Source organism: Cnephaeus nilssonii (genome assembly GCF_951640355.1).
Source record: "Cnephaeus nilssonii genome assembly, chromosome: 5".
Lineage (NCBI taxonomy): Eukaryota > Metazoa > Chordata > Mammalia > Chiroptera > Vespertilionidae > Cnephaeus > Cnephaeus nilssonii.
The window spans coordinates 45,509,728-45,532,056 of NC_137076.1; the positions used below are offsets into that span (position 1 = coordinate 45,509,728).

General features: G+C 36.8%; 1 protein-coding gene across 11 annotated transcripts in view; it reads left to right on the plus strand.

Moving 5' to 3' along the window:
* The window catches only part of RAPGEF2 (Rap guanine nucleotide exchange factor 2), a 245,429-nt gene that overhangs the window by 176,191 nt on the left and 46,909 nt on the right, over positions 1-22,329 (plus strand). For all 11 annotated transcript variants that reach the window (XM_079771531.1, XM_079771536.1, XM_079771535.1 and 8 more), the window contains one exon: positions 17,277-17,408. In XM_079771531.1, coding sequence (XP_079627657.1) covers positions 17,277-17,408 — 132 coding nt within the window. The remainder of the gene's footprint in view (positions 1-17,276; positions 17,409-22,329) is intronic.

Sequence of the window (22,329 nt, forward strand, 5' to 3'; positions counted from 1 at the left end):
TTATTTGTTCTACCCTCCTTATCATGAATTCATGATCTTCTCTCCATCTCCATTATTACCACCCTGGTCCAGCCTACCATCATGTACTCACTTGGACTATCCCAATTGACTCCCAGTGTTCCACTTATTTCTAAACTTGCCTTTCACACCCTTTTTCACAAAGCAGCCTGACTTATCTTAGAAAATGTGACTTGGACCATATCATTTCTGTGCTTTTAAAACTCTTCAGTAACTCTCCACTGACGTGGAGTAAAACCTACACTCCCTACAAAGCTATGCGTGAAATAGCTCAGACTTGCTCTTCTTACCTCACCTTGTACAACTTTTCTTCTTATCTGCTCTACTTCAGATGCCTTGGCCTTTTGTTTATTTAACAGACCAAGGTCTGAAGTCTTTCCTGCAGTTGTTTCTTTTGACCAAACTCAATCTCCTGTGATCTTCATCTGGCTGGCTCCTTTACTCTCAGATCCCAGGGATAGGAAGGTTTCCTGGCTGGCCAGCCCAAAGTAGCCACTCAGGGAGTTCTATTGCACCATATTATTTAAATTCTCCACCTAGCATTTACTATTATGTTTTTGTTATTGTTGTTCATGTTTTTACAGCTTATTTATTATGTCTCTCCCCATTGAACTGTAAGGCCTATAACAGTAGGGAAGTCATATGTAAGATTCAATACTCTATCTGGAATATCTAGGATGTGTTAAAGTCATGAATGTGTGAGAGCTAAATCAATAAAAAGTTTAAAAATACAGATATAGGCAGATGTCATTAAGTTCAGAGTTAGTAAGTAATTGTTTCACCTTGGGAAGATCCCTCTTATCCCCCATGGCTAGATAAACTTCGATGACACTGAATATGGTATAAAGACTGAAGGCAGTAAGGAGCCTTGGACATCAACCACTGAATATTTACATTAGGATTAACATTGTTAACTATCAGAATTTTGTTATAATGAGTCATGGAATTCTTTAACATTTAAAATATGGAAATGGCTATTATTAAGCAGCAAGCTTTCTGGTGCGAGCTGCTTTGGAATTTTGGATGATACAAAGTTTTAGACATTGAGACATTCTGTTTAGAAAGAATATTAATATGGATTATATTGAAGAGCAAACTATCTTTTTTATATCCTTCAATGTAATTAAATGCCATAAACTAGGTAAAGGTACTTGTGTGTGTCCTTCCATGAGAATTTGACCATCCAGCATTTTGAGAATGATAATGCTTTTCTAACAGCAATCATTGTCTTACTGTACATGTATCATGAAATTGAGGTTAAAATTAATCCTGTGTTAATTTTGGCTTATACAACATAATAAATCATTACTAAATAATTCTGAATGATAATTTAAAGTTACATTGAAATCCAAGTTTCTCTTTAAATATTTTTTTTCAGAATAGTTGTTTAAATTATTAATGATATAATTTACATTACAGAAAGTTTGGAAGCTATTCAAGTTAATTTTTTTTCTATTCATAAAGGATTCTGGATTCTAGTTTTAGCAGTGCCATAGCTAGTTCACCTTTCTGGACATAAGTTCCTAAAACTGTGAAATGAGGAGATTATGCTGAATGAATTCCTAAAAATCTCTCTAGGTATCTCATTGTACTTTTATATAAAAACTTGCATTTGTATAATACTTTATATTACTAGATTTCTTTCACATTTGTCCTCCATTCTCTTTTTAAAAATATATTTTATTGATTTCAGAGAGGAAGGGAGAGGGAGAGAGAGATAGAAACATCAATGATGAGAGAGAATCATTGATTGGCTGCCTCCTGCACTCCCCCCACTGGGGCTCGAGCCTGCAACCCATGCATGTGCCCTTGGTCGGAATCAAACCTGGGACCCTTCACTTTGCAGGCCGACGCTCTATCCATTGAGCCAAACCAGCTAGGGCTTGTCCTCCATTCTTAACAACTATCTTGTGATAAGGTTAGTAGGACCGACCTTATTATGTCTATTCTATACTGGTGAGGAAATTGAGCTGCAAGAAATTAAAATGATTTTCTTGATTCACACAGCTTGGAACTAGCCATGTATTCTTTATATCTTATTATAATCTCTGACCTCCTAATGCTAATCTGTGGTTAGGTTCTTGGTCAAAATAAGTATTTATTTTGTTAAGATACTTAATAAATTACCACTCTGTAATAACTTGAGTATTTGTATAATCTGACCCCTTGATCCTTGGGAATTTTGTTAGGCACACACATTACTCATAGAAGGCCAAAGCTAATTACTAAAGTATTGTAGGAATCAGTGACAGATAACTAATCACCTTTATGGGACTTTAGGTAGATGGGATTTTTAAATTTTGGAAATATAATAGTCTTACAGAAGCAAGACAAGGATAGTGCAGTAGCATAAGAATGAAGTGGGATAATCTTTGCCAATCCCATATTAGAGTGTCCTCACCTGTAATGTGAGCTTAGTTAATTTTGTAAGTTCTCGCTTTTGCTGAAGGTGAATTGAAGCTATGTAACTTCTAGGTTATGGCATTTAAACTGTTTCTATCTAAAGACATTTTCAAGTTATTAGTGCATGTGTGTGTGCACACATTTGCACAGGCATACACTATGTGACACAACAGATTATATTAAACCAGTCATAAGATTCCCTAAGTGTATATTAATGCTATTCTATTACCCCGATTTAACTTATGTAATTAACATGCATACACATATGCACTTAACGGAAAAGTTCAGAAAAAATAGTTGGCGTTTGAGGAAAGTAAAAGCTTAATAGAGTGATAGAATACTAAATATTGGTGTAACTTTAGGAAGAATGTGCTTTCTAAGAGAGTTGCTCAATGATTATGTAAATAAATCTTTGCAGATGACTGAGAAGGTCATGAAAAATGCTGGAGCATTGGCAGAAGTGAGGGTATTAGGAAGGAGTCTTCTTATGAGGTAATGTGTGCTTGATTGTGTCTTAGTAATTCAAGCTTTCATTTGATGATGCAGTGTCTAAGGTTTACCAGTCTAAACAAAATAAACAAACAAAAAGGAAAGATGAAGGAAAAAGAAAAATGTATAAGACTTCTTGCCATTTATGCAGTATGTTTGCTGCTGGCCCTGGGCCGTGAGTGAAGCACCACAAATGTTTGGTCAGTTCTCCCACAGTACCCTCCAGACAAGCTAAAGCGATAAAATTATCTGGTGTGCCAGGGTTGACAAAGAAAGCCCTTGAAAGTAAACGCTAAATTAAATGTCTGATCTTTTAAGGCCTTGGAAATAAATGCTAAAAATGAATATCTTTATCGTTGAAGTAAAAGGAAAAACTGACATACTAGACGTAAAATTAATAGCTATTACTTTTGTTAGTAACTTAAGAGGGATAACATATGATTATATTTTGATTTGAAGATTATTGTCTAAGTTGTAATACTCATCACGAGAAAAGTAGATGTGTGGAGTGTTTTAATAAAATCTAGAAATGAACCATTAGAGATGGGATCTGAGATATCTTAGAATTCAGGTAGTTTCCTGTGTGTGTGTGTGTGTGTGTGCGCACGTGCGCGAGCGAGATATAGAAGAGGATTAGTGTGAGATTTTCAGTAATAAAGCTTTATAGCCAATGTACCCATAAATGATAACTTATAATAGACACAGCTTCACAGTTGAGTCACTACCCATGGTACATCCATCAAGACAAGCTATGATATCCAGTTGACAGTGTCTTGATACAAGTTGTAATAAACATCATTTTCTGTTTAAGTTATGTGGAATTATTCTTAATTGTTTATCAAAAAGTAATATATGTTCATATTAAAAAATTTCAGAAAAATGTTTTAAATTCATGATGCATGCATTGTTAATGCTCAAACCCATCCAAATAGCTTCCCATCTCATTCAGAATGAAGTCCAAAGTCATTACCACAGCCTTCCTCCATGATTTCACCATAGAATATCTCTCTGTCCTCATTCCTTCTGGTCTTCTCAGAGCTTGTGCTGACCTCCTAGCTATTCCCAAAACATGCCAAGGCCGCCCCTAATCGTTGGCTTTTGCTCTTGATGTCCTTGCATATGAAATGCCTATTTCCCCACTATGTATCTGCAGGGTTCAGCCATTTACTCCATTAAAGTCTTTACTCAAATGTTAGCTTAGCAGTGAGACTATCTACCCTCTATATCCCATATTCTACTTTATTAATTTTCAAATTACTTATTTCTATGTGACATATTATTATTTGTTTAATGCTCTTCCCCCTCCCCGCCCCAACTTTGTACTGTCACACACAAATACTAAGACATAAAGTCTATGAAATCAAGAATTTTAATACATTCAAACTTCTTCCTAGGGAAATTAAGTTTCATTAATTCATATTTTTAAAAAGACAACAGCATAAATTTCAATAAAAGTTTTTTGGTTTTTGTTTTCTCAAGCAGTCTGTTCAATGAATATTTCAGTACTCAAAAATCAGTTGACTAAGTTAGGTGGCTTCTACACTTAGTTTTCTATTTAACCTACTAAGCAGTACTTTTTGAGAACAAATAATTATTTGGAAGCCTTATATTTTCATCATATAATATTCGTATCATGAAATTTGAGTGGATATTAGGGCTCTTCAACTCAAAGGGCACTGAACAACTTTGAATATATTTTATACTACACTTTGGTTCATAAAACGTTTAGTAATTATATTCCTTTGGCTTAATGATATACTAGACAAATGTCAGTTTTACACAGACATATATAAATATAACATATGCTTTATAAATATATGAAATGTGATATATGTTATATGTAAAGTATGTGTGTGTATACATATGCATATATATATATATGATGTGTGTGTGTGTGTGTGTGTCCAGTAAATACGGTATGATTAGAACTATCCCTTTAGAAAATAATTGAGTATAAAAACAATTTTCTCACCTCAATATCACCTCTTAGGTCACAACAGTCTTTTTCAGTCCTTGTCCAATGAAGTACATATCACTATTTGACTGTTTTCTTTATTTTCCTTTTATTATTTGTCTCCACCCACTAGTTGTAAGATCCATGAGACCAGGGAGTTTCTCTTACTGCTATACTAGTATAGGTCTGATTGAATAAGTAAAGGAACTCAATGCTCATTTTACCCAAATTGCACACAGTACCATGAGGTCAGGATGTTAATCTGAGTCCTACCTACCTTTCCCTAAGCAATTTAGAATTTCACTATGGAAGATTTTTCACAAATAGGTCACAAAAGTTATTACAGTAATTGTATGAGTTAAGATAATGCTAGCTGATGTACCAAATAAACAAACAAAAACACACACAAAATACATAGTTCTTCAAACACAATAGAAGTTTATATCTTTTTTGCATAAAATCCAAAACTAGCACTTGGTCACTTAGTGGACAGTGATTCAGGGATCCAGGCCTCTCCATTTTGTGGCTCAGCTGCCTAACATTCAATGCAAATCTCCCTTGTCTTCCAACAGAGACTGTCTCAATAATAGGAGATAGGTCATAGCAGGTCTTGTTGGAAGCTTTTCATAAATGAAGTGTGGAAATGGCATATGTCACTTAAGTGTTCACACTCCAAAGCCTTGAGCTCAATTATATTGACACTAGAGGCCCGGTGCATGAAATTCGTGCATGGGCAGGGTCCCTACACCTGGTGGGCAATCAGGGCCGATCTGTGGGACAACTGGTGGGGCAACCCTGGCACCGCCCGCTCACTGACCCCACTGCCGCCGGTTAGCTCCCTCTGCGGGGTGATGGGGGAGGGAGGGACCCTGGCACCCACCTTGGTGGGCCTGGGGACTGTGGGCTGGGGGCAGCTCTTGGTTGAGCGTCTGCCCCCTGGTGGTCAGTGCACGTCATAGCGACCAGTTTTTCTGCCATTCGATCAATTTGCATATTAGGTTTTTATTATATAGGAAGTATGTAACAGTAAGGGAGGCTGGGAAATGTAGTCCAGCCCTGTTCCATGGCTTGCCACTCTCCTCTGTTTTGTGGTATTTTATTGTGTAGAGACTGAGGTATACTAGTATTTGCCTTTGGGCATAAGGTAGCTTTTATAATTTCTAAAGAATTCAAAAGTACTTGTGTGTTACTGTTTTTAATTCCGTGTGAGGCTTTCTTCCCAAACCAACTGTTTATTTTTTGTTCTAAAAGAAAACACCTTCGGATCCTCCATGGATTCCATAGGAATCTTTTTTTCTTTGACTTTAACCACTTACTTCCCTAACTCCATATTCCCCTGAGCATTTGTACAGCTGGGATAACTAAGCACAGTCCCTTTGGAGCTCATCAAAGTTGTTGTCTAATTGGTCATAGTACTGTCTTCTGGTATTGCCAGCAACTCCCTTACCTCCCCAGGGACAGCTACATCATAGCACCAATCTCACTTGGTCCTGGAAAACAAGAGACTGAGAACTCAAATTTTAGTATCATAAATTTTGCTAAAAAATATGTATTTATGGTGTCCATTTTTGCATTAGGAAATTAAGCTACTGTTATTATTAGTGTGATGTTTCTTTACAGTGCATACTGTTTAAATAAGGGGGAAGACATGTGCACAGATTGGGTTAGAACATAACCCCAGACAATAAATATCTAGAGTCAGGGTGCAGAGTAAAAAGGGGGTAGATTTTTTAGCCAGCTGTTGGAGTTTCCATTTCTTCCGCAGTTAGGGCAGCATTTGGGCTCTTTATAAGTAGAGCAAACAGATGTCAGATGTTCAGCACATTGCTTGTTACATAGTACCTGTCCCCCAGATAATGGCAGTAATTATTACTAACATATAGAGAAAATGCACAAAAGCATTTAGAATTTAAATAAGTGAAATGCGAAGATGATTTTTAAATTACCTGACTCAGTGCCAACAGTTGCCATGCATTTTATTGAAAGTTTCTTGGACTGACTGATTCAGAATTTTTTTTTGGAATCCCTTGGAGAAATGTGTGCTTTTCAGATCAGTGGTTATTGATGGCCGCAAATAAATTGAAAAGGAAAAAGGGATTATGTGCTGTGTGTGTTTGGGGTGAGATGGAGTAGCTGTCACTTGAAAACCATCATAAAACTGTGTTTCTTAACAGGCAACAGGGCATTTCATTTGGCCATGTGTACATGATCATTAATCAATGACCTCAGTATTTCTGTGGAAAATTATATAAAGTTTGTCTTATTTTAGGTTCCACGTAAACATTTTTATTTTGGAAAAAAACACACATAACTGTTTTTCAGATGACAAACTTTCAGTGGTTCCGATATTTAATTATAAAACTGCTCTCACTATGCCAGGTGTCTCTCCGTGGGGTGATAAAATTAGTTGATTTTAGTTTATATTGTAACTAGCTCCGTGTATGTGTATGCATAATTCATCTTTCTGTTTTAATAAAAAAAATACTCTGCGATAAGGAACATAAAGCAGAGAGGACTTCAAGCAGTGCTAGCTTGGAATGCTTGTAGGGTCACAGGATGGAACGCGTATAAAGAGGTTAAAGAAGTTTTATGGCTTCCACGGATTTAATAATGCTTCCTGGATATGTGACCCCAACATTGCCAGTACCTCAATATTGCTGTAACTTCTCAGGATTTTTTCATACAGGAAATAGTGGTTTTGTAAAGAATCTGCAAGACAGATGCAGAATTGTCTTTACTGATGCTACACAGTATCATATATCAATTCAAAAAAATGATGTATCTCTAATAATTGAGAAAGAATCAACACACCTGGATGCCTCTAAAAGTGGCTTCATGACGTCAGACACATTGATGATGGTGATGCGGATTATAAAGTTTTAATAAACTTGTTTTAGTAAATTAGTACTTGAAATTTGTGTAAGCAGCTATATTAATACATTGATATAAGCAGCCATTGGACCATTTCATCAATACCCATGAGACTTTTCAAGTAAACGAATAGATTGTAAATGTGTTACAGTTGCATGCTTACGTGTGTGTGTGTTTTGGAGCCAGACATCCAGGGCTGGAATCTAGCTCTGCCACCTTTTGGCTGCATGGTCTCCTTGCACATCACTTAACTTTTCTGTGTCTTAGTTCCCTCCTGTCCAAAATGGTCATAATTGATACGATTGTTATAAGAATTAAACGAGCTAATATATCCACAGGTGCTTAGAACAGGGCCTGGCACGTAGTAACATACACAGGTGATCTTATGTCCTTCTCTTTGAGAAAAATCGGTCATAGCCTTACATTTTGGAATATATGGTACTTAAATCAGATCATACACTTTCTCAACATACTAAATGAATCTACTTTTCTGTTTTAAGTAACATTTGTGTTGACTTCCTTTTAGTCAGTGCTTTCTTTCAATATCCCATAGAAAAGGCCTTCTAACACTACTTTCTTGAAAACATCAATTTTTTAACTGATAGCCTTTCAATCAATTTATTAGTTTTGATTGTGTATTTTCCTCAACAGGAGACTTGGGTGTTCTATGTATATTCAAATGTCCCCATTTCGTAAATGTAGGAATTAAATTTTAGATGCATTATAATTTGTCTAACCATATCCGTAAACCACACCTAATAGCCAATAAAGTTTGATTTATTTGTTACTAACCCTAAAAAATACCATGAGGGTGACCTTTTTGCCCTGGGGAGAAGGCTAGGTCACTACCACATTTCAGTAGCTATTTCTGACACATAAAGAACGATGGACAGAAAACCCTGTGCAAAATTCATGTAGATGAGCTATATGTTAATATCAAATCATCTCTGTTACAGCTCCATCTAAAACATTTAAAAAAATATATTTTCATTGATTTCAGAGAGGAAGGGAGAGGGAGAGATAGAAACATCAACAATGAGAGAAAAATTATTGATCGAGAGAAAAATCATTGATGGGCTGCCTCCTGCACACCCCACAGCTCCTGCACACCCCACATTGGGGATTGATCCTGCAACCTGGGCATAGGCCCAGACTGGGAATCGAACCATGACCTCCTGGTTCATAGGTTGATGCTCAACCACTGAGCCATGCCAGCCGGGCTAAACGATTATTTTTAAGGTACGAAAGTAGCCGGGAATTTTTGAAGTGAAGCATGCTCTCACTTGCACTTTCTACCTGCACAGGGATGTTGCTGTTCAGACTGTCCTCCAACAGCACGTGTGCCCAGGATGGCTAGAATGAACAGCTGTGGTTAAACCACATCGAGTTGGCAGCATATGCCTGGGCCTAGTACATGACTATTTTTGAAGCTTTTGCAGTAAAACATGATAAGACTGTACACACAAAAGCAAAACTCTCCAAGGTGTTACCACTTTGAGAGTATTCTTAGCTATGAAAATTTCAAATTTACCAAAGGAATTGCATTCTGAGCAAATCAGGACAACGAGGTTGTTTACTTTGGAAATTTAGTATAGTCTCCTAAGCAATGAGCTCCTCCATATAAATATATGATTTATTTAAAATGTAATATATAAACTTTTGGGAGGGATGTATATAAATAAACTGATATAAGTATAGTGTTAGGAATGACAGTGTCAAAAATAAGTTAGTTTTTGCCCTAGCTGGTTTGGCTCAGTGGTTAGAGTGTCGGCCCTCGGACTAAGGGTTGCGGGTTCTATTCCAGTAACCAATCGATGTGTCTCTCTCACATCAGTGTTTCTCTGTCTCTCCCTGTTCCTTCTACTCTCTCTAAAAATCAATGGAAAAACTATCCTTGGGTGAGAATTAACAAAAATAAGTAAATAAATAAAATAAGTTAGGTGTTTTTTTTTTCCATTGAATTTGAAAAACATAAGATGACTGGACAAGTGACAGGGAATGAAAAAGAAGAGAGAGTCATCTATAAGGTCATTTCTATAGGTTATAATGATTAATGATTAATCATTTGGTCATTATATTATATTATATTTATTTTATGGAAGAAACTAAGGTGCAAAGAAGTTAATTAACTAGTTCAAGGTTAATTTGACTTAGGAGGAAGTTGGCCAGAAGTTAACTCCATATATGTCCAAAATGAGGCGTATGTCTTTCGAGGCTGGCAGGAAGCTGGGAAAGTGTTAAATTCTTACAAAAATTGTTAATTTTTGGCAGGTTTCTTTAGTAGATATAAAGCAAACTTTTGTAGAACCATTTCTGTAAAGCTTAGTCATATCAACATTTTTAAATGTCTACATGAATTTTAATGAGAAATATTATTAGATTTCTCAGTTTATTAAGTTATCTCATGGCACTTTTGGCAAAACTTTGTTTCTTGCCTTTATATATATTTATACACAAAAGAAATTGTATGTAGTGCAAAAATCTTTCTCTCTGCTTTATGGAACACTGATGAATGCAGTCCTCAAGGATGAATATTTGATCTAGAGCATATCTTAAGAAGGTATAAGAGAAACATAAATTATTTCTGATGAATAGTATTCAGGAGTCCAAATGTTTACTTTGTCTGGTGTTCTTAAAGAAATATTTTGATTTAAAGAAATAAAGGTTGACCATCCTACCTAATAATAGACAAATATGCAAATTGACCGTACCTTTGCTATGCCCGCGATTGGCCAGGAGGCGCGGTGGGGCGGGACTCGGGGTGGCCGGTGTAGCCAATTGGGCCTGCGGGACGCTGAGCTCGCGACACCAGCGGCGGCTCGAGCTCAGCGTCTGCGCCATGGCTGTGCTGCGGCACAGAAGGGGCCTCTGGGGCAGCGAGCTCACGTCCCACCGTGGACCATCAAAAGCGGGGGAGCTGGGTGCCTGTCCGCTCAGGCACCAGGCCTTTCAGAAGCCTTTGCCGCGCTGGAGGCTTCTGAAAGGCCTGGTGCACCAGCAGACAGGCACCCAGCTCCCCCGCAATCAAAAGCAAAAGCGTGGGAGCTGGGTGCCTGTCCGCTGGTGCACCAGGTCTTTCAGAAGTCTTCGCCGCGCTGGAGGCTTCTGAAAGGCCTGGTGCACCAACGGACAGGCACCCAGCTCCCCCGTGATCGAAAGCGAAAGCGTGTAGGGGACCCTACACGTGCATGATTCAGTCATGCACTGGGCCTCTAGTCCTATATAATAAAAGGCTAATATGCAAATTGACTGAACGGCAGAACAACTGGTCGCTATGATGTGCACTGACCACCAGGGGGCAGATGCTCAACGCAGGAACTGCCCCCTGGTGGGTCAGTGTGCTCCCACAGGGTGAGTGCCGCTCAGCCAGAAGCTGTGAGCCCTGGCAGGAGCCTCCCCTGCCTTCACAGCAGCACTAAGTTGGGTATTCCCCCGAGGACTCCCTAGACTGCGAGAGGGCGTAGGCTGGGCTGAGGCTCCACCCCCACCCCCGCCCCGCCAAGTGCACGAATTTTGTGCACCAGGCCTCTAGTATTATATGTAAAATGGCTTTTTAAATGAGCTACTAAATAAAAATCCTGCCTTTTCAAGCTATATGTAGGAACAGCTCAGTGTTAGAACTAGTAGTATCTACAAAGATCAGTAGTAAAAGCAAAAGTGGTGTGAGTGGGTGTGTGTATGTGTGTGTATACACTCAGAAAGAAAATGTGAACTACTTTTAAAATATAACTTGAGTTCTGAAATGGGAATGAGAATAGGGTCTGTGGCTGGGTGACTTTGGCCTAAACTCCTTTCTGGGAGTAACTCAATAACCCACTGGCATCTCGTCTGAGATTCCAGCTACAGGAATTCTAGAGCTGGAAAGGACCGGTGTCTTACACAGAGTCTAGCAAATGATAATTTATAGCCAACACACTTCTGTGGTGATTCCTGTGTGCCAGGCCCTACTCCAAGTGCTTAGGCTCAGTCTTTCATTTAATCCTCACAACAGATTTTCAATAAATGATGAGTGAATGGAAAATGTAGGAGACTATTTTCACTAACACCTCAAAGAAAAATAGGAAATTTCTTGCAGAGCTAGAAAACATGAGCATAAAGAGCACTCACCAAACTCCAGTGATGATATGGGGAAAAGAATGTTCATTTGGGTAAATTCTTAGTTTTTAGACACTAAGTGTGGTATTTAATTTACCTTACGTAGTGTTCATCAGTGTTAACTGCCAGGGATGATTGCATAGATTCCAGCAATCACCCCAAACCTTGTGAGTTTTGTTGTAACTATTTCTCGAAATAAAGTGATTCTAAGGTTGAGAAAATTTTCAGTTAAATAAATTTCAACTGATGGTTGCAGTATTTTTTTGTTTTGTTTTTAACTATTGCATTTTTCAGCATTGTGATAATAATGCACTATGGAACATGAAACTTACATTTCTATTACATGTCCAATAACATACTGACTCTTCCTCACTGAGCTTGAAAACATGACCATAAAATCTTTGGGGGAAGAAGGGCAGCCACGCTAGTCTCTACCACCAGTTCAACAAAGTATTTACTTAGTGGTATCAGAAACATCGAGGCATCCACACTCATGGTACTTCTGTTCAAAATAGAGTTTATTGATTAGCTAGTAATTTTATAAATGCTAATCATTAATTAATAAATCAAAGATTATCAAATGCCTGTTCGTATATGAGACTTACGTCTTTTGTGTAGTACTTCTTTAAATCTAATTGTTGTAGCATTCCTGTTTCTCCCCAAAAAGATAGCAAAACAAGATATTGTAAAATTAGTACCCAGATTTACAAAACTATGATTAATTTTAAGTTTTATATAACTTTATGCATTTAAGAATCTGATTTAAATATTACTATTGTTGTTTGTTATGTAGTTAGTAGTGTTTATGGTTAAACAATGATTTAGTCATTTGCCTAACAGTAGTTTATTATAGTTGTGATAAGTACTGTATTTTTCAAACCTAGGTTGCTTTATCCAGGAAAAATTTAATGAAATATTAGAATGAAAATATTTAAGTAAAAAATATAAGATCTCTTGGCTGTGAAATATATTGATGTTAAGACAAAAATGTATAAAATGGCCCAGCCAGTGTGTCTCAGTGGTTGACCATCCACCTATAAACCAGGAGGTCATGGTTCAATTCCTGGTCAGCACATGTAGAAACCTTGATCCCCAATAGGGGGGCATGCAGCAAGCAGCTGATAGATGATTCTTTCTCATCTTTGATGTTTCTGTTTCTCTTTCTCTTCCTGCCTTTCTGAAGTCAATAAAAACATAAATTTTTAAAAATGTTTCAATTTCGCCCTAACTGGTTTGGCTCAGTGGATAGAGTGTCAGCCTGTGGACTGAAGGGTCCCAGGTTCGATTCCGGTCAAGGGTATGTACCCTGGTTGCAGGCATATCCCCAGTAGGAGGTGTGCAGGAGGCAGCTGATTGATGTTTCTCTCTCATCGATGTTTCTAATTCTCTATCCCTTTCCCTTCCTCTCTGTAAAAAATCAATAAAATATATTTAAAAAAAATAAAAAATAAAAATGTTTTAATTTTCCCTTTAATTATTTAATTATTATTTAATACTAGAGGCCCGGTGCACGAAATTTGTGCACGTGGGGGGGGGGGTCCCCTCAGCCCAGCCTGCACCCTCTCCAATCTGGGACCCCTCGGGAGATGTCCGACTGCCAGTTTAGGCCCAATCCCCAGGCAGTCGGACATCCCTCTCACAATCCTGGACTGCTGGCTCCTAATCGCTCACCTGCCTGCCTGCCTGGTCGCCTCTAACTGCCGGTTCCCCCCCCCCCCCCCCCCCCCCCCGCTGGCCTGATCGCCCCTAACTTCTCCCCTTCCGGCATGGTCACCCCTAACTGCCCCCTCCCTGCTGGCCTGGTCGCTGCTAACTGCCCCCCACCCCTGCCAGCCTGGTCACCTCTTACTGCCCCCCCCCACACTTGCCTGGTCGCCCCAACTGGCCCCTTCTGCTGGCCTGGTTGCCCCTAACTGCTCCCCCCACCGGCTGGGTTGCCCCAACTGACCCCCTGCTGGCCTGGTCATCCCTAACTGCCCCCCCCAGCCGGTCTGGTCACCCCCAACTGCCCCCCTCTGCCAGGCGGTTGCCTCTAACTGCCCCCTCCACACACTGGCTGGGTTGCCCCCAACTGCCCCTCTGCTAGCCTGGTCGCCCCCAACTGCCCCCCTGACCAGCCTGGTTGCCCCTCATGGTCCCCCCGCTGGCCTGGTTGCCCCATGCAGCCTGCTGTTCAGTAGTTTGGTCGTCCTTCACTAACCACCCTGCTGGCCTGGTTGCCCTATGCAGCTTGCTGTTCAATCGTTTGGTCATCCCTCACTAACCCCCCTGCCGGCCTGTCATAGGCAGCCATCTTGTGAGGGTGTGATGGTCAATTTGCATATTACCCCTTTATTATATAGGATGATTTAGGTAATTGCTATATATAATACCAGTTTCAAAAATTTTTTAACAAATTTATTCTTATAAATGGTATCTAGAGTCAGATAATTCACGGCCTCATTTTAATCTGAAATTTGATATACTGCTAGTAATTTAAATAGGCACTGGGTCAAGCCTAGAAAAGTGTGGAATAGTTAAGTTACATTGTCGTTGGCATGTTGTGCTCCCTCTCCCCTCCTTTTTGGTATATTTTACTCAGACCATCAGTTACTGCCTCCCTAGGTTCTGTGTTACCTGTTGCCCTCAGGTTAAACATGGGTGCCTGTGCTAGCGTTTGCCCCTGACTCCCAGTCCCTATGCAGCCCATTTGCCTCTTGGACCCATTTTCCCTTGGCGTGGGTTCCATGCCACCTCTTTTCTATTAGTGTTGTGGCTGGGCCACGTCAGTGCATTTCAGGCTCTTTTCCCTAATGGAAACAACCTCCAAGTTTCCCCCATTCAGTAACCTTGGCTGATGTGTACTGTCAATGAAATTTAATAATTATACTGTTATTCCAATTTATGGGAAATTTTTTAAGTTTTTGTAAACATAGCATCTGCTTACTCAAAGTTTAATGTAGTATCGTTTCAAAGAACATAGGAGGTATTGGGGAAATAAAATCCATGTTTGAAAAATGGATTTATTTTTTCCCTCTTATGCGTAAAACCTATTTCAATGACTTTTTGGATAGTAGAAATTACATTTGGAATTAGGAATGCCTTATTCACCTTGATATTCCCTGTTCTTAACCAAGTGTCTGACATAGCAGGTACTCAGTAAGTATTTATAAAATTAGAATTGAAATCTTAACAGTGAAAATATTTCTTCTTTTATTTTAAACAGTCTTTATGGTTCTTAGCTTAACATAGCTATGTAATTCTGGTATTTGTGGTTGGAAATAGGCATAGAGAAGTAGATTGTGGTCTATATAAAGGCTGGATCCATGTCCCTCTATTAGATTTAGAGCTCTTATAACTGCTGTTGCCTTTCACGGAGGGAATTCTTAGGAAAGATGAGTGGCTGATGGATACTTAACCGAACAGTCCTATGAGACTTGAATAAATACTTATTTAGTGACTGAAAATTCATTAGATAGTTACATCTTCATTTGATATTTTTAAGTTAATTTTTAAAAATCATACTATGTGGCACATATCTACCTGACTCGTGTCTATAAAAGATAATCAGTAGAAAGCATTTTGGTGTTCCGTAATTGCATGTATCGATTGATGCCTTTTAAAATCATTGAGCCATGGAGTAATGTTCCCCAGTTGCCTTCTGCAGTGAGTGACTGGATTAGATGCAAATGTAGGTAGAAAGATGAAGGCTTTTTATCCTGGCTTTGAACACATTGTTTTAATATCTGATATTTATTGCTGAGCTACATGTAAAATCATAATCATTAATGCATCTCTGCAAATTTCTATTTTCGAATATTTCTGTAGAAATACTGCAAATATTTCACTAGCCCACATTGTGAATAAAACATATACATTCTTAATTTAGAGGTATATGCCTACCTATTCCTTATAGGAAAATTGTTATTCTCCTAAACTTTATCTGACATTTTACAACATCTTTATTTATTTGGGAAAAAAAAAAACACTCTTAGTGATATACATCATGTTTGTAATGACTTACACATTTCAATAAATGTCTTACTTCTCTGAGCTTCTCCAACAAATGTGTTTTTATCCATTTACTTGGCATATCATCATATGTCCCCAAAGAAATTCATATTTAAATCTTTCCTTTGGATACCTTGTCTCTCATGAAGTTCAAAAATACTCTGTATAGACTATACTAACTGTTACTATCTTAATCTTTTTATTGGGTCGTGTCTGAATGATTGTGGGATGTAAATACATTTTGCCTTTTTGTTTGGGACTTGAAGGTGTCAAACCCATTGGTCATTGTTGTAAACCTGAATCACCTCCCTTGTGTGGTTTATTCTAAACTGTGGAATGGCATCATATTTTTTGAGGGGGAGAAGAGATGAGGTCAAAGGAAAAGAAGGGAATGTTGTTATTTTATTTTGACAGTTAGTTTGTATGTTTATTAATATTCAACAGCTAAATAGGACCAATATGCAGGCAGGAAAGAGAATGTTATTAGGACTGCATGATGTTAAAGTTAGCATATATTTTTAAATGCCATGTGTATTCTTGGCCAGTAGTATTATAAGTATTGTAAGTGTGGTATCATAGATAGCATCTTTTTTTTTTAATTTAAAAGAATTAGTAATAACTTGTAAGAGCACAAGATACTTAAGGGTAGTATTTTCTTTGTGTCTCATTCACTGACTAACACGTAGTAAGAGGAAGAGGGCTCCGGAAATACTTGCTCATTAGGCAAATGTATGAGTGTTTTTGTTTTCAGTGCATTTTCTCAGTTATATGGGAGAGTGGTGGAAGCACTTGAGGGATGCTTAGTGAATCTGTTCAACATTTATTTATGGTTTAAACATGAACAAGTAGAAAATTGATATTTATGTGTATTTGTATAGATAAGTAAATGTTGTCCATAACTTTTTCACTTCTAAGTTCTTTGAGAGCATTCTTTTCTGACTTCTCCATAGAGACTAGCAGTTACTTGTATAATAATATACTTCATCAATTCTAAGATGCTTCATTTTTTAAATCTTCAAATATTATTGGAGGCTATAAAAAACCTTCAGTCTTTTTTCTTATTTAAGCTGTCTCTTGTCACAAAGTTGCATTTGTGATGGCTAACAAGTAGTAGTAGTAGTAGACTAATTTGCTCTTGGTGTGTAATTTGACATTTTTATTTTAATTCATTAAATTAAATGCTTACCTGACTTCATCTTAAATCACCACACCCACCTATTTGCACGTTGAATTTGGAATTATTTGAGGTTCATTGACTGCCCATGAACTTTCAAATTTTCTTTTATGATTTTTGGTCAATAGAACAATCTTCAGTAATTTCTGAATTTTAAAAAATGAAGAATCTTTCCTAATAATATATTTGGCTAAATAATGTACAGTATAATATCATTTTTAAATGTCTTTTTGGAATTCTTGATTCAAATTGTAATCCTGGTTTTTTCTGCTCCTTCCATAGCTTCCTGCAGATTTCACAAAACTACACCTTACTGATAGCCTCCACCCACAGGTGACCCACGTTTCTTCTAGCCACTCAGGATGTAGTATCACTAGTGATTCTGGAAGCAGCAGTCTTTCTGATATCTACCAGGTAAGAAGGTGTTTTTCTTGTCATTTCCTTCATTTTCATGCATTCCAAGGAGCTTTATGATTATCCATTGATAGAACCTATAAAGTAACTATATGTGTTCATATTGTGTGCATCCACAAACGTAAAGTGTTAATGTTTATGCTTCATACAGACATACAGTATAGTATGTTGTAGTTTGTTTTAAGAAGTAGAACTACTATGTAATTGTATTTGCCTCTGCTATTACCAGTTATCAGAATTTTTAATGGAAATTTTTACAATGGAAATGTTCCTCTTGACTTTAAATATTAATTTGAGTATAGGTGTATTAGGTTTGTGACTTTTTAAACTAAAATTGTAAGGGATGACTGCATAATTATGCTCTCATAGTGAGTTTTTCTTATTGAAGTCTTGGGCATGACAAAAAAGGAAGAGATTATTAAGATTAGATCATTGTTTTCTTACCTATAGATATAGTTACATGTTCAAAATAAATTTTTATGATACCAATGAATAGAAAAGAAACTGGAACTATGTAATTTAAAAAATGTTTTAAAAGCAAAATAATTTAAATTTTATTTAATTGTTAATAATTAATTGAGTTAGAAAATGCAAATTTAGGAAAAGTGACTGAAATATACAAAAAAAAGCCCTTTGGGTGGGGTCTTTATATATTGCTAATATGGAATTTTGGATTGTTTGAAACAAAAATAAAATAATACATACTTTACAAAGTGTAGTTCTTGGCTTCTTAGGAATTGTGATATAAGACTGATAAAAGTACTTTTTTAAAGAAACATAGTTTTTAGGGTCATTGATGTATTTAGGCAGTGCTAAGTCTCTATTTTTAAAAAAAACACCAAAAGTAACTCAACAATTAGAATACCATTAGGGCAAAACATATTTAAGTCCTAAATTGAATAGATCTTAGAAAATTAATATTCTTTTAAGGAGGTAATGTGTTAGGTACACACTTTTCTATAATTCAAGGGTATTGTAGAAAGCTTACAAATGCAAGTATTTGAAGATTCTTGACTGATTAAGAATTTCTCTTACTTTGTAATAAGAAATATAACTAATCTGGCTCTTCAAAGTAACTTTTCAAATGTCTGCTTTAATGAATTGTTAGCTTGTATTTAAATCTTTAGGAAGTAATCCCATTTTCAAATGTTAGAGGAGGAAAAGGTGGGGGATCAGGGTAAATTTACTCTCCCTCCCATCCCTACCCCCATATTGCCTATTTTTAGAAGTTGATATATTTTAACAGTTATTCAAGAGTGTCACTAAAGTACAGCTTTTACTTATACTGTAAAGTAAAAGCTGTACTTTAGTTGATATTAATTGTCTTCTAAACTTAGAGATGATTATACATTTTAAATATCTATAGTGGGAAACAGCTTGAGGTTGTAGAAGTTACCACAGCTTTCTTCAAATATATACAGACAAAACTAAATTGATTAAAAAAAAAAAAGAAGTAACTTGTGTATATAATTTATTAAGACATATTTGGAGGGGAATGCTTGTTTTTTGTGCTCTTACCTTGAGTAGGCTGGGGCAATTCCATGAGAAAAATCTTGATGGTACTTCTGCTATACTGAGCTACCACCAGAAGGTCTGGGTATCCGGAATGTGGGTGAGAACTCCAGATTGCCTTGATGTGGTTGGAGCTTGCAGCCCGCAGTCTGACTTTATCTTGGGGTGTAAATGGAAAAGAGGATCCCCATGTATTTGATTCATTTTAGTTGAGTTTAAAGGCTATTCATTTCAAACTTGATGGCAGGTATGTCGCCTGTAAGATTATATATCCTTCATAAGGATATAAATCCATAGAGGTACCTAGATTTAGTTATTGGCTATTCACAACTAAACATTGAATAGAGACCCCCAATAGACCCCATCTATCATCTTTAAGTCAGAAATTCTAAAGCTGAGAAGAAACCTGACAAATGCACCTGGCTTAGTAACCAGTCTTGTATTTGAATTCTCTACTACTTTCCTGTCAATCAAGCGTCCAGTTGATTCTTGAACAATTCCAGGGATGGGCAGCTATCTCTAATGGCAGCCCATTTGATCTTTGTACAATTCTGACTTAGGAGAAAGCTGTCACGTTAAAGTGAGTATGAATATTCATGAGATGGACACAGAGAGGCTGAAATTGAATGCTGTGTACAAGAGAGGAAAGTGGAGAATAATTTTTCTGAGAGGTTGGGAGGAGAAGAATTCAAGAGCACAGTGGAATAACTAGCTGTAAGAAAAGAAACCCTTTTTTGTTTTAAAAGGGACATACCATGGTGGGTTTGGAGTGGGAAGTTTGGAAAGAGGTTCTGTCTGATGGCTTCTATTATTCTCTTGAAGAATTGAGTTCAGTTGTTGGGGTGAGAGGTTTGGCTGATAGAGAGATTTAAGGGGAGAGAAGTTTTGAAATAGCAGTTTCAGAGAGTAGGAAAGCAAATTGACCAGGGCAGTGCAGCTCAATTGAGTTGGTGCCCTTAAATACAGAACGAATTTCCTCTGCCCTTTTAAGTAATGTTCTCCACACAAAGAAAGCAAAGATTTGGCTTCACTTGTGACTGACGTTTTGTTATATGAGTGTAATACGAAGACGGATGGAGCAACATGCCAGGCTCTTCCTAGATGCAAAGCTTTGTTTTTGCCTTCTGACTGGCATGATTTCTCCTAACGTGATCCTTTTTTTTTTGTCTTCTATTTTAAGTACTATTTTTTCAGGGTTTTTTTATTTTTTTATTTTTTATTTAATTCCCCTCTAAAAAGTAGGTCCTATATTTTGGTTCCTTCCTGGTTAGTTCTTTTATTTAGATTTTTAATTGAAAGTATTACTACTTTCTGTCTTCCTACAAGAATGACAGCCTCAAGAAGTCGGGACTTCTCTGTTTTGTCTCTGTTTTCTCTCTAGAGCCTAGTATACTGCCAGAAAATCATGGCCATGCAGTGCAGATGCGTTTAATGAATGTGATTGAAATATTAAACTAGGAAATATTAGCTGAAGGTGTGAGAGCTAGAGATAGGAAGTAATAGAGTCTTGAAGATCATGCTTCAGTTTTTTAAAGAAAGGTTACCTTGAAAGCAGGTGGAAGCAGATGGAAGATGGATGGAAGCAAAACAAGTAGGTGGCTGTTGGTAATAGAAGGCAGAAATGGCTAAGTTGGTGATATGAGACAATACAGTTTCCAGCCTTGATAAGGTCCCAGCTAAATGGTGTGATTAGCAGAGCAATGACTTAGGTGGACTGGAAATAGTTGTACAGAAATAGATCAATAGAACAGAGAGTTCAAGCAAAACGGAATTGGTGTGTAAGGATTGTAGTAATAGAGGAAACCTCTCAAATCAATGAAAAAAGTTTTGGATTTTTCAATAAATGGTCTTTGGGGTGGAGGGGTCATTTTATAATCTCACTTTATACCATAATTAAGATTAAATTCCAAGAATTATCAAATTCTTAATGGTATAATGAATGGTCAGAAATTAATAATTATAAGATCAACTGAGACCTGTAAAGTCAGACTATAACTAACTCACTTATACAAATTAATAAGAAAAATACTCAGCTCATAATATAACAATATTCAAAGGGCAAGAGTAGGTAATTTGCAGAAGAGAACACGCAAATATCTATACCTTCAAACATTAGTAATTGAGTATATGAGGATGTAAATATGAAACTTTTCTATCAAATTAGCAGACTTTCTTATAATAAATATTTATAGATAGACATTCTTATACCTATTAGGATTGTTAATTTTTGGAAAGAAACCTAACAATTTACATTAAGAGCTTTAAAGAATTATTCTTTTCTTTTAGGTATACATATATTTTTAAACCCTATATTGAAATAAAAATGTTGGTGGTATAAGATTAGGAACAGTATAAATTATGATACACAAACTAGATTAATGCAAGCATTATATTTATTTTGAAATGTATTTTCATACTTTGTATGTATTGGTTTTGTCTGCAGTTCCTACTCACTTTGGTCTCAGTTAAATTAGTATCAGCACTAGCATTCACTATAACTTTCTAGCCTAAATTTATATCTAGCCTAAATTTAGGTACTGTTTGAGTTAAATATGTATGTTTGAAATTCTGCACAAAATTTATTTAAATCAAGAATTCTATTAAACAACCCTCTTAAACATGGGTATCCATGTGTGGGATATTTAATGAGCAAAAAGTTTTTTCATAAATGATTTTTAAGTACTTAATGTAAAACATGTATAGTAGTTTTTATTTTTCTTTAATTCTCAACAGAGTACATGCTGGGAGAGAGAGGAACATTGTTGTGATAGAGAAACATCTATCAGTTGCCTTTCTGGAAGCTCCCCTACTGGGATCAAACCAACAACCATTCAATGAATAGGATGATGTTCAACCAACTGAGCCACTCCAGCCAGGCACTAGTTATTTTTATTTTAGTTAAATTAAACTTCACTAAAGCTGTATGGCATGTAATATTTCCTCAGTTTGTTCTTTTTCTTGATAACCTTTAAAAATGAAAAGTAGCCCTAGCCAGTTTGGCTCAGTGGTTAGAGTGTTGGCCTGCGGACTAAAGGGTCCCAGGTTCGATTCTGGCCAAGGGCACATGCCTGGGTTGTGGACTCGATCCCCCCCAGTAGAGGGCGTGTAGGAGGCAGCCAATCAATGATTCTCATCATTGATGTTTCTATCTCTATATCCCTCTCCCTTCCTCACTGAAATCAATAAAAATATATTTAAAAAAATAAAATAAAAATATCTAAAGCAACTTTAAAAAATGCAAAGTAAATTGGTAAATTGGTTTTAAGAACTATATTTTAATAACAATATATTTTGATTTACATAAATCATAGAGCTTTCAGTATTGATCTGATAATGTTAATAGATTTTTGAGATTATGACTATAGCTATAATGTGCATCTAAATTTATATTAGGTTACATATTTGAAAG